Source organism: Microtus oregoni, unplaced genomic scaffold (genome assembly GCF_018167655.1).
Source record: "Microtus oregoni isolate MIOR12 unplaced genomic scaffold, Mior012 000005F_ref0000423, whole genome shotgun sequence".
In the NCBI taxonomy this organism is placed as follows: domain Eukaryota; kingdom Metazoa; phylum Chordata; class Mammalia; order Rodentia; family Cricetidae; genus Microtus; species Microtus oregoni.
In genome coordinates, this window is record NW_024543064.1 from 18,430,944 (window position 1) to 18,443,762 (window position 12,819).

General features: G+C 51.7%; 1 protein-coding gene across 1 annotated transcript in view; it reads left to right on the forward strand.

The window, feature by feature from the left end:
* Positions 1-1,257: 1,257 nt before the first annotated feature.
* The window catches only part of Man1c1 (mannosidase alpha class 1C member 1), a 147,635-nt gene continuing 136,073 nt past the window's right edge, over positions 1,258-12,819 (forward strand). The window contains exon 1 of the mRNA XM_041652696.1: positions 1,258-2,567. Coding sequence (XP_041508630.1) covers positions 2,073-2,567 — 495 coding nt within the window. The 5' untranslated portion in view covers positions 1,258-2,072. The remainder of the gene's footprint in view (positions 2,568-12,819) is intronic.

Sequence of the window (12,819 nt, forward strand, 5' to 3'; positions counted from 1 at the left end):
GGGTTAGAAGTCTCAGTGGCCCATCTGCAGTAGGCCTCAGTGGAAAACCAAGCTTTATGAGGTGAGAGCCTGCCTGGGCCGCCTCCCTGCAGTATTTTCTGTCTTGTCAATGCCGCGTTTTGTTTTAAATTGCAGCTGAAACAGATATTTTCCCCTTCGCCTATTACACCTCTTAAATTGTCTCTCCCTCTGCTGTTGTCTCTAGAAAGTGTTTTTGCCTGAAACCCACACAGCAGTGCTGTTTTGCCCACGGTGAGGTTTAACAGCAAAGGAAGGTGCAGACTAACTCCACGGATGACAGTGCTTTGAGTCTGGGTCACACGTGTCTTACAACACATGCCTGTGTATGCGAGGGCTTGTGGAGGTGTCTATGGCTACGCCTGTGCACGTCAATGTTTGCTAATAGAGACGTGTCTAGGTACACTTCGGTATAATTGCTCGGGTGTCCGTGCTGAAATTAAGTGTATGTTTGCATGCAAGCACACACCCACCCGGCAGCCTCTGTATGCATAAAAATGCAAATGTGCACCTACATGTATGTCATATGTAAGACCCATGCCTATGTCCAGTATCCCGCGTCTCTCTGTTCCTCTCTCTCTCTTCTTGCTTCTCAGGTTAGCATCTCCAGCTAACCCCACCCAAGAGCCTTGGCTACGTTTTTGGTGGCGGTTTGTAAGGACCACTGAAAATACTGATTTAGCCAGAACTAACCACGGCTACAGCTCTCCGGTTTGGTCCAGCCATCCCCATCCCCCAGCGCGAATCAGCGGTACCACCGCGGCTGGTCTGAGTTCTGAGCATCCCCGGCCGGTGCTGAGAAGTGGCAGGGTCGCCTATGAATGGGCAAAGCCTTCCAGACCAACCTGGTCTCCTGGCCCTTCCGGGGGAGACCGAAACACAGCGGCTCAAGGAAGAGGTGGGCGGTAGAGGGGGCGTCTCGGTCGTTTGGAGTCCAGCGAATGCTGGGCAGAAACCAATGGGTGACTGTGGCCCAACGGGGATCCCTCGGAAGCAGCCAATGACCTCGCTTTGCTCTGCACCCCGCCCTTGCCACAGCGCGCAGCTGGACCATTGGAGCCACAGGATGGGGGAGCGCAGCGCCAGTACTGGGGAAAGGGGCGTGGCCCAGACTAGACCCGCCCATTCCTCCCGACTAGGCTCCTCATTGGCCAGACTGCGGCGCCGCGGAGGGCGGGGAGGCGGGGCGCGGGGCGCGCATGTGGGCGTGGCCTGAGGGCGTGGCCGGCGGGGGGCGGGGCGGCGGCGCTGTCGCAGTGAGAGCTGGAGCGGCGGCGGCCCGTCTGGAGCTGCGGCGGGGGAGGCTGCGCGGCGAGTGGAGCCGCGGGGCCGGGAACAGGTGATCGCAGCGGGAGACCCGCGCCCTCACGAGTTGCGGATCCCGAGCCCGCGCTCTTGGGCGCAGCGGCAGCCGCCCAGTCCCGGGCTGATCGAGGCCAGCTGCAGGCTTCGCACGCGCTTCCCGGGCATCCCTCTGCTTGCGCGAGTGTCAGAAGCCCCCGGGTCCCGCGAAGCCTCAGGAGCCGCAGCTGCGCGCGGCACAGCAAAGTTGTGGACGTGCGGGGACCACCGGGCCCCGCGCTGTCACCACCAGCCGGGCGCGCGCTCTAGGAGCGGTGTTTGCGCTGCAGCCCCGGGGGCTCCCGTTGCAAACTGCTCCAGAGGCTGAAACTTCGGGTGTGGGAGGGTTGGGGCCTGCGTGCGCCCCTGCGCACCCTGCTAGGGCGTCGCGGACGGCATGTGACGGCTCCGGCGCGGGAGGGCTCGGGTTCCGCGGACCAGGCAGAGGGCAGGCTGCTGCGCACGGCGGGCCCGGGCTCCAGCCGAGCAGCCCCCCTCGCCCGGGCCCCGCCGAGGCCGCCGCACTCCCGCCCTCGCGCGGGAGGACTCGCTCCAAACTCCCTGAACTTCGGGCAGGTCCCAGAGCGGCGGCGGCCTCGGGGTGCGCAGTCCTGCCTGGTGACACCAGCCCCTGCTGCGCTCTTGCTCCCCACCCTCGGGGACTCCGGGAGCCCCGGCGGAGCTGACAGCCCCCTGCTGCTGGCCGCGCCGCTATGATCGTGAGGAAAGTGCCGGGCTTCGTCCCGGCCTCGTCGTGGGGGCTGCGGCTGCCGCAGAAGTTCCTTTTCCTGCTCTTCCTCTCGGGCCTCGTCACCCTGTGCTTCGGCGCCCTGTTCCTGCTGCCCCACTCCTCTCGCCTCAAGCGTCTCTTCTCGACCTCGCGGACCCAGCAGCCCGGCCTGGAGGTGATGGCCGAAATCACTGACCACCACCCGGTGCCCGAGCAAGAGCCGCCTCCCAACCCTGTCCCCGCGGCTCCGGCCCCGGGCGAGGACAATCCTGGCCGCAGAGTTGGTATCCTCCGTAGGAAAGGCTGGCTGCGGCGCACCCGCCTCACCGGACCCCGGGAGGAGGAAGGGAGCGTCCGGTTCAGTTTCGACTACAATGCTTTCCGTAGCCTCCTTCGACACCCGGTCTTGGGGACAAGGACTGATGAGAGTAAGGAGTCCCAGAGTCTAGTGCGAGCTCAGCGGGAGAAAATCAAAGAGGTAAGCGCCCCCTCCCCCCCCCCCCCACCCCAACACACCCTCTGCCAAGACTTCCCGCTACCAGCGGTTCCCCTTTCTTGACCCCTCCTGGCTCCTGCTCTGCCTGAGACCTTTCAGGCACACTGCAGCACCGCCGCTCTCTCCAAAGTTACTCACTCTTCGGTGCATACTTTAGGGTAACTAGGACTTTAGCTTATGGCCCCTACCTAACCTCCAGGCCGATCCCCAGCCCTGGTGGGCTCCGCGCTTTCCCCTGCTGGCCTGCCACTGCGGAGAGGACTCTAGGTCCTTAGTTTGCCTTTGTGCAGGAGAGAGCCACTAGAAATATTCTTGCTCACTTGTGTGTCTTTAAGTCTTGACTTTCCCTAAGCCCCAACAGGATATGGTATTTGGTGTTCTGTTTTGTAATCTCTCAGCATCTTGCCAACCAGAGATGTCTAGCATTCCTGCTAACTGCTTCTATTGAGCCTTGCAACAATTGTACATAATTGCATGTGAGAAGGGAAAGCATGATCAATAAAGCAGTGGTAATGTTACAGAACTCTGGGGTTATTGACTTAATGAGGTGGGTCTTGGACCGGTACCCTGTAAGGACTGGACCACAGAGCGATTTAGAAGAATCACTTTGAGTCAGAGTCTTAGTTTAAGACATCAAAAACGAACACAGCCTAGACATGGCTTGCAGACAGCTTCCCAGATGCCATTGGTACCTGAATCTTCAGCCCCACCCCAGCTAAGAGTAGTCTGTGTGGCCAGCATAGCAGAGGGGCCTGCAGTGACACCCCCGGGCCACAAGGGGGACATGAGCAAGCAATGGGCCAGGGTCTCCTCCCTGGAAAGAAGAGGATGCTTTCCCTTTCCTGGGGAGCCAGAAGGAAAGCTCTGCTTCAGTCTGGACCTCTGAGTTTACTGCAGGAAGCCAGCAGGCCTGCTACCATTTCTAGAGATAACCGGCAGCACCCTTAGGCTCTCCCCTGCTGAGATCTACTCGGGCCACTGGAGGGTTTGGCTACCCTCTTCCCGTGTGGGAGCTGCCCTTCCTCCCAACACCATTTATGCCTGCTTGGACTGTGCAGAGCCCTGTTGGAAGCTCTCAAGAAGCAATCACAGAACACGTGAAGTCACGCAGAACCTAAGTCCTTGATGTGTGCATGCTCACGTGTGCGCATGAGCAACTCGCAGTTCCCCAGTTCTCACTCAACTTTCAAAGACTAGAGTTTGCAATAGTTAAGCAGGAGATGTCATTTCTCCTGTTTCAGTTAAGAGGCTGTCTTAAGACCCAGTTCACCTGGGCCACTCGCCTCTCCCTTTCCCAAAGCTGCTTCCCAATATAGGCCCTCTTTACACTCTTCTGAACCTCCTTGGTGGGCTGCAACCCCTGGTGAAATCAATCACACATATGTCGCATGCATGCATGCTGTTTCTCCTGGGATGTCTAGAGCTGCCAAGAAACTGTCAAAAAGATCTCCAAAAGGATTAAGAATTCACTAGTGTGGAAGAGGTACAGCAACCCTTCTGCAAGGCTGGGTTGAAGCCTCCCTGATGGGGTGGGTGGGTGGCGGCGGTGGTTAGCGAGTGGCGTTGGTGAGCCCGGTGAGCCCGACTGCTAGGGAGGAACTTGGCTCTGTCCATGCAGAGTCGGCCTCTGTTACTAGCAGAGGCTGGGGTTCCCACTCTCTGCAGTGACTGGGGCTGGTAGGAGGTGCGAGCACTCTATGCTTTACAGGTGGGTGTGAAGTAACACAGTGGGAGGAGGCCCACGTTGTTGCCAGGTATCCTCATCTGTGATGTGTCATCTCCTACACCCTGGCTGTCGCTCGTGCTCGTGGGTCCTTGCAGCTGCTCTTCCACAGCCTTCTCATTCCGACTTGGAGATTGCAAGCTCCTCAAAGTGGTGGGCACTGAGCTATAGTCACAGTCGTGATTAGAGACCTGTGGTCTTCTCGGGGTGCTTGACTTTGAACCCTGCCCCATATCTCCCTTCTAAACATGATGGGTGGAGTCCTTTAGAAGTTAACAGACGGTGACTGTCCCTGCCGTCCCGCCGGAGGAGGCATGCACAGGACTACCACTGGAGCTATCTGTGCGTGGTCTCCTCCAGTCTCTCTCTGTGTCATGCCTAGGACTGAATCATTTTAAAGGTGCCTGTTTTCCAAAAAGGGACCGTGGCATTTGTCTCTGGTTTGTTTATTTCCAGACACGGATTGATTAGACCCCAGGAGAAGGAGAGCTAGCATCAGATAAAAAGAGCCCTGTTCTTATGAGATGAGATTTTTTTAAAGCGAAAATAATCATGGGGACAGAATCAGAGAGGGCGATAGATGGGAATGGAAGGTAACTGGATGCTCTGGCTCCCGATCGAGTAAGTGTATCTGTGAAGATTCTGGTTTGAGAGATGGATGTGGGTGCGAAGCCTGTGCTGAGAAGATGGGTTGAAGTTGCAAGTGCTGGCTATCCACGTGTCAGGAAATACTTCATCACCTCCCAGTTTTGGAACCTTGGAGAAGGCAATGTGTTGGAATGTGTGTGTGTTGGGGGGGGACCCAAGAGAACAAGGGTCGGTGTCTTAGCTCAGCTGCCTGCTGTCTGTCTTTGGGCAAGCTACATCCCTTCCTGCCTGGACCTTCCTATAGGATTGGATGAAAGAGAGGTGGTAGGCTGTTGGTGGACACTGGTCCAGCTCTGGCCCCTCTGTAGACTTCTATGATAGTCAGGGACACCTTAGTAATTGGACTTTCTCCATTCCTGCACCTCTTAGTCCCATGAGGTCAAGTGTAATCGTGTGGTGATGGTTTTGGTGGCAGTGATTGATACTGTTGTGTCCCTAGCTTGTACCCATTAATAACTATCTAAATGTTGATGAATTTAGATATTCCCAGCACTCTTATTGAACTTGGGAGATGGGGATGATTGGCTCTACAGCTTGTGCTCATGAAGGGCAAAGGTGCTGGCTGGAATGCAAAGGGGACAGGCTTGTGAACGGCGTCTTTTCCAGCTCTGAGGAACGTGTGGACCCACAGGGATGCCTTTTAGCTCTGTGGTATGGTAGCATCTCCATATGCGCTGGGATGAATCCGTAGCTGTCCTGGGACATGTGCAGCCGAGGGCTGCAGGTCAGACATGTTTGATAGGGAATGGCAGTCCTGTCCATTGGTGGGTGGTCTGTGGATTCAAGCCCAGGCTTTATTACATACGGTAAGAGTTGGGGATGGGCTCCCTGTTAGCATCACATTCCAGAGAAATAATTTACACTGTTCTGAGTTCGTGATGGTAGGGAGGTCGCTGATCTGAAAAACCTTATGGGTCCCTCCCAACGAAGGGGGCTTTTGTCAAACGGAATGGTCAACCTAGGGTCACAATACTGGTCTCTGGTTTTGGGTGTCCTTCTAGCTCATATGTTACTTTTGGACAAAATATAGGAAGGAACCATTCCTTCTGGTTCCTCTTCCTGAAGTGCTTGTCTGGGCAAAGAGAACCTGGATTGAATTTCTGCTTCATTGTCCAGTTGGCCCTGGACTCTCCTGTGTCACCTCACACAGTCCTGCGAAGAACCCAGCCTGGGCTGACCTCTGACTGTGGTCTGGGACTTGGTCTTGATACAGTAAAACCAAGAGACCAGAATTCAGGGAGCAGTTTTCCCTTCCCCTGCCTCGCTGTTTATTGCTGTGTTCATGGAGCTGCCCTAGTCCTTGGCTCTGGTATGGCGTTTACTTGGCCCACATACTTGAATATTGGTTCAGCTTGTTCAAGATCTGTGGATTGGGCTAGTGTGGTGGTTTGAGTGTAATTGGTCCCCATAAGCTCACAGGGGTGGCACTATTAGGACCGTGGCTTTGTTGGAAGACATGTATAACCGTGGGGGGGAGGGAGCAGACTTTGAGGTATCCTGTGTTCAGAATACCACCCAGTGTTACAGTTAATTCCCTGTTGCCTGTAAGATGTAGGATTCTCAGCTACCTGTCCAGCCCCATGTCTGCCTGCATGCTGCCATGCTCACCATGATGACAATGGACTAAAATGCTGAACTGTAAGCGAGTCACCACAGTGAGGTGTTGTCCTTTTTTATAAGAGTTGCGTGGTCATGGTGTCTCCTCACAGCAATAGAAACCCTACCTCAGACGTCTGGGAAGATCGGTCAGTTGGCAAGGTGCTTGAGGACCTGAGTTTGAACCTCAGAACCCATGTCAAAAAGCAGAGCTTGGTGGTGTGTCCTTATCCCAGTCACGGGGAGGTAGAGACAGTCAGCCTAATGGAAAAAAAAAAAAAAAGGCCATGTTAAGGCACCTGCTGCCAGGCCTGACAGTTTCACTTTGATCTCTGAGATAACATGATGGATTGAGGGAACTGTTCTCCAAAATTGTCCCTTGGCCATCACTGAGGAACTGTGGTGCTATGGGCGTGTGTTGCACCTCTCCCCACAGGCTAAATAAATGTGGAAAGAATTGCCTTTCTTAGAGGAAAGGCAAAAGCAGGATGGATAACGCCAAAAACATGAGGTAGACTTCTGACCTCCATATGCATGCATATTTGTACGTGTGCACCCTCCCCAACATGTATATACATGCACACACACACACACACACACACACACAGAGAGAGAGAGAGAGAGAGAGAGAGAGAGAGAGAGAGAGAGAGAGATAAATGAACAGTTAAGACTGCTGCTAGCTGAGGCTGGATCTTTGCCCCAAGAACACCTATGATTTCCAAGGAGGCTGACAGGGACCTCCAGCCAGGTTTAAGGGCTTAATGGCTCAGCCACTCAAGAGGTTGACTAGAAGTATCAGTAATTTTCCAAGGCTAATTTGAAGGGGGGCGGAGGTGAATGAACCCTTTCCTGCCTGGATAGCAGGCACCTGGAGGATGCTCTTAATGGTCCCAAAGTGCCTTTGGCTTGGCAAGATGTGTCCCTGGCTCTACCCTTGGGGCCTGCCACCCCAAGCCTCCAGGATATTGCTGGCTGTGACAGGTGATGTTGTCATCTTGGCGAGTGATCTTTGCTTCTCATTAGCAGGCTGGTTCATTAGTGATGTGTGGTTTCTCTGTGTCTCTGATTTATCATCACTGGGACCAGGGACAGGTAAGAAAATGAAAAGGCGCTGTGTTCTCTGTAGCATGTGAATTGGAGTCTGGGAGATGTACGGGATGATTCATATTAGGGATGGCTCAGACCGAGATGGCTTCGCCTCGAAGAGCTGGCTTGCAGTTCCATCGGAGATACTTTGTGCCTTCTCTGCTCCTCCGCTTCCTTCTTGCCTTGCTGTGTAGTTCATTTGACTTTGTGGAGACAAGCTGTAATAACTGGACACATCCCTCGGGAGGCTCTTGTATCTTGAGCCAAGCCACACCCTCCCAACTCCTCCGTAGAACTTCGTGCCTCAGCGGTCAGCCGCCGTTAACACCTGCAGATCGATGTCTCTCTACCTTCTCTCTGGGTTGCCAGTCTTTTGGGAGACTGGGCATTAGAGAAGCAATTGCTTCCTGGGCTGCACATCCTTAACTTTAGTGTTAGACAAGAAACAAATAAAAAGATCCCTGTAAAGAAGTCAGTGGTTTATTTCACAGTAGAGTTGGGGGGGTGGTGAGAATATAGATTCTCCGAGGTATTCAGAGTGACTGATTTACATCCATGTTCACAAGATGCCTTTTCCCCAGCTTTCCCGCAAGACCGATCTATTCCTCCACCAAAAATAAATATTGTGATGTATATTAGGCATCCTTTGCTCAGAAGGTCTTATATCTTTTCTCTTATTGGAAAAAATAAATCAGGCTTGTAGATGGCAAAGCCTGGCACAGGGAAGCTTTTGGTAATCTTGGTGGGCACCAGACCTTGAGAGTGCTGGCGCCCAAGCTTGGGGACATCACCAGTTGGCAGCAGGGGTAGGGTATGTCAGGAGTTTTAGGAAACTCTTTCCTGTCATGTGTCCATTGGCAACATGGGCATCCGCTTAGCTGTGGACTGAGGAACTCGGGATTCAGGACAGTTGCCCTGAGTGAAATCACGGCTGTTTATCACATGTCTTGAGGACAAGAACTCCACACGGAGCATATCCGAGTGTCACAAGCCAGGAATGACTGTTATTACAGCTTGTTGTACCTGCATTTCAGAAACACCAGGCTCAATCAGAGAGTAATGGCTTCTGCTTTCCTGCCTACCTCTGCTTCTGCTGGGATTAAAGGCGTACGCCACCAGCGCCAGGTCTCTTTCTCCTAACACAGTCTGTGCAGGTGAGAGTGTGCTCATCAGCCTTATTTTGTCATCCAAGCCTTTCAAAAGAGACACAGCCACAGGCCTCAGTGTCATTTCTCAGCTACAGGTGTGTGCTGGCCTCCCCCAAGGTTTGTTTTCTAAGATTTGGGTTGAGAATTCCCCCAGATCTGGGAGACAGGTGTCCAGCACAGTTCTTCCTCACACTGGGGTCTGGCTGTCTCTCACCTCAGCAGTGGCTTCTTCTTTTTTTCTTCTTTTCTTTTCTTTCCTTTCCTTTTCTTTCTTTCTTTCTTTCTTTCTTTCTTTCTTGTTTTGTGTTTTGTTTTTCAAGGCAGTGTTTCTCTGTGTAACAGCTCTGGCTGTTCTGGAACTCACAGAGATCCACCTGCCACTACCTCCTGAGTGCTGGGATTAAAGGCGTGGGCCACCGCTGCTTAGCAGCAGTGACTTCTTTAACTGGAACTGAAAGCTGCAGTGGCTGGCCACAGGATTTAGTACTGTCTATGGAAACTTTTGCAAGTCAAATTTGTGGCTTTTCCCCCTTAAAGATAGTGTGTGTGTGTGCACACGCGCATGATTTTATGTGCATACATGTGTCCTTAGTAGGGCGCTGGATGCCCTGGAACTGAAGTTACAGGTGATTGTGAGCTGCCTGATGTGGGTGCTGGAAATCAAACTTGGGTCCTCTGCAAGAGCAGCCAGTGCTCTTAACCTCTCAGCCATCTCTCCAGCACCAACTTTGGCATTTTGACTAGTGCCCTCCTGGGTAGATGAACAGCAATCGAGCTTTTGTCTGGCACATTCTGGGTCAGCTCCTTTCCTGGTGAGCCTTCACTAATCAGCTGCATTTTTCAGTCAACAACTAATAGGGGATTGTTTTCCCCCCTCCTCACATTTACCTCGGTCATTTTCTGTAGCATCCCACCAAACTTTCTTGGCAACTCTGTGGTCTTCATACACACTGCTATGCATCACAACCATGTGCCCAAGGGTCCAGGACTGTCACCTGTCCTCGCTGGTCTTGTGTGGTCTCTTCTTTTCCACAGCTTTGTTGTGTAGGCGTTGTTTAGGTAAGTACAGTTACCTAACACAGCTCCTTTTTGGGGGAGAGAGATTGAGACGGTTTCTCTGCAGCCCTGGCTGTCCTGGAACTCACTCTGTAGACCAGGTTGGCTTTGAAATCCAAGGTCCTCCTGCCTATGCCCCACAAGTGCTGGGATTAAAGACGAGTGCTGCCAGGGCTGGAGAGATGGCTCAGAGGTTAAGAGCACTGACTGCTCTTCCAGAGGTTGTGAGTTCAATTCCCAGCACCCACATGGTGGCTCTCAACCATCTATGATGCTATCTGGTGCCCTCTTCTGGCCTGCAGTGCAGGCATACAGGCAGGCAGAACACTGTCATAATAACTATCTAGATCTTGCCCACTGTGTGTGCTTTTTTTGGTTTTTTGAGACAGGGTTTTTTTGAGTAGCTTTGGAGCCTGTCCTGGAACTTGCTCTTGTAGACCAGGCTGGCCTCGAACTCACAGAGATCTGGCTGCCTCTGCCTCCTGAGTGCTGGGATTAAAGGTGTGCCACCACTGCCCAGCAATGCCTTATTCTTGTTCTCAAGGAAAAAGAATAAAGAAAACCCAAAAAAACAAAAAACAAAAAAAAGACATCTCATGATGTCAGACATAGGTTTGTTTATTTATTTATTTTATAATTATAAAGGACTATTTTTTGAAAGATGTATTTATTATGTATACAGCATTCTGCCTGCATACCAGAAGAGGGCACCAGATCTCATTACAAATGGTTGTGAGCCACCATGTGGTTGCTGAGAATTGAACTCAGGACCTCTGGCCCCAGTGCTCTTAACCTCTGAGCCATCTCTCCAGCCCCAGACATAGGTTTCTGTTTTATCAGGCCAAAGAAATTCCCACAGTATTCCTAGTGTGCTCAGAGGGTTTTTTTTATGTTTTTGTGCACGTCTGTGTGCCTGTGGTGGCCAGAGGTCAACCTTGGATGTGATCACTTAGGTTCTGTGCTCTGTTCTTTTGAGATAGTCTATCACTGGCCTGGAACTTGCCAAGTAGGCTGTGCTGTCTGGGCACTGAGCCTGGGGGGCCCACCCGAGTCTGCGTCCCTGGAGGTGGGGTTTCAAGTGTGCTCCACTGCGCTGGGCTGTGCATATTTGGCTTCTGGGGATGGACCTAGCCACTGTCCTGGTGCCTTTGGGACCGAAGGCTGTCAGCTATTCTTCCTGAATCTGTGGAGATGGTGACACTGCTTTCCTCTTTCATCCTGTCACTATGGTGAAGCAGGGTGTTCTAAAAGGTGTTTTAAGCCAGTGCACTTGATACCCCCATACTTTGAGGTGTCCATAGTTTTATCGTAAAAAAATCCTTATCTGTTTCTTGGTGTCAGCATTGTGACAGCCTCATAGATGGGTTCTCTCCTCTTTGCATCCAAAAAGAACTGTGTGTTGTGTGTACACTTTTTTTTATGGGTCTCATGTAACCCAGGTTGGTGTTGAACTCACAGGGAGTTGAGGAAGCTGAGGATGACCTTGAATTTCTGATCCTCCCGGCCCCACCTCCCAAGTGGAGGGATTACAGATTACAGGCGTGTAGGAGTGCAACACCACACACACTGTTTTTATCTAATATTTTCCCCCCTTTCAGTGCTGAACACCAAATCTAGGACCTTGCCTGTGCTAGACAAGTATTTTAGTATGAGCTGTATTCCTACCCCCTAGAAAATTTGGGTTTTAATGTTGTTCGTATCTTCAGTTTTGATAGAATTCGTCGGTAAAGCTGCTGGGATGTCTAGGTTGGCATAACTTCATCAGGAGGGCTGGAGAAATGGCCCAGTGGTTAAGAACACGTTCTGCTCTTCCAGTGGACCCAAGTTCCATTCCCAGCACCATGTCAGGAGGTTCATCACAGTCTGTAACTCCTGCTCCAGGGGTTCCCCTGCCTCCTGTTGGCCACCCTGGGCACTTGCACTCACCTGCACAGATGCACACACACACACACAACACACGCACGCACTCACACAGAACTAAAATAAGTCTTAAAAATTATGACTTTGGTCATATAGCAGACATAAAGTGATTTGGAATTTCTTCTTCTTGTGACAGCTTTACTGATTTTTCAGAAATTTGTCTAGCACATACAAGTTGTTTGTAGACTCAAATTCTTCACAGGAGTCTCAGTTTCTTCTAATGTTTTGAGGATTCTTCTGTGCTCTTTCTTTCTTTCCTGAAATTGACAGTATTTTTCTGTTGAGTTTTTTTTTTGTTTCTTTTATCAAGACAGGGTATGTAACAACCTTGACTGTCCTGGAACTCACTCTAGACCAGACTGGACTCAAACTTAAAGAGATCTGTCTGCCTCTGCCTCCCGAGTGCTGGGATTATAGGTGTGAGCTACCACCGCCCGGCAGTTCATTGACTTTATTGGTATTTTCTAAGAATCAGAGTCTAATATCTTCATTGTGTGCATGTGGTATATGCATGTATATAGAGTTGTGTACACAGGTGTCCTCACCTGTGCATGCCTGTGGGGAGGTCAGAGTCAGAGACCCCCACCCGGGGTCTCTAGCCCTGGCTGTCCTGGAACAGACTGACCTCTAACTCAGGGATATGCCTGTCTCTGCCTCCTGAGTGCCGGGATTAAAGGCGTGCACCAACACTCCCAGTCCTCTCTCGTCACTGAACCTGGAACTCACCAGGTTGGCTAGACTGACTGATCAGAAAGAACCTGGTCTTCTGCTTCTTCAGATCTGGGGTTACAGGTGTGTATGTGTGTGTTACACCCAGCTTTCCTTTCTACATGGGTGCCAGGGATCCAAACTCAGATCTAGGGTTACAGGTGTGTATGTGTGTGTTACACCCAGCTTTCCTTTCTACATGGGTGCCAGGGATCCAAACTCAGCTTTTCACACCTGTGCATTGCCCACTGAGATAAATATTTTCTAATATCTACTTGAATTGTTTCTATTTTTGCATCATGTTTTATTTTAGTTATTTGTTAGGTCACTGTTGCTGTGATGAAAGATG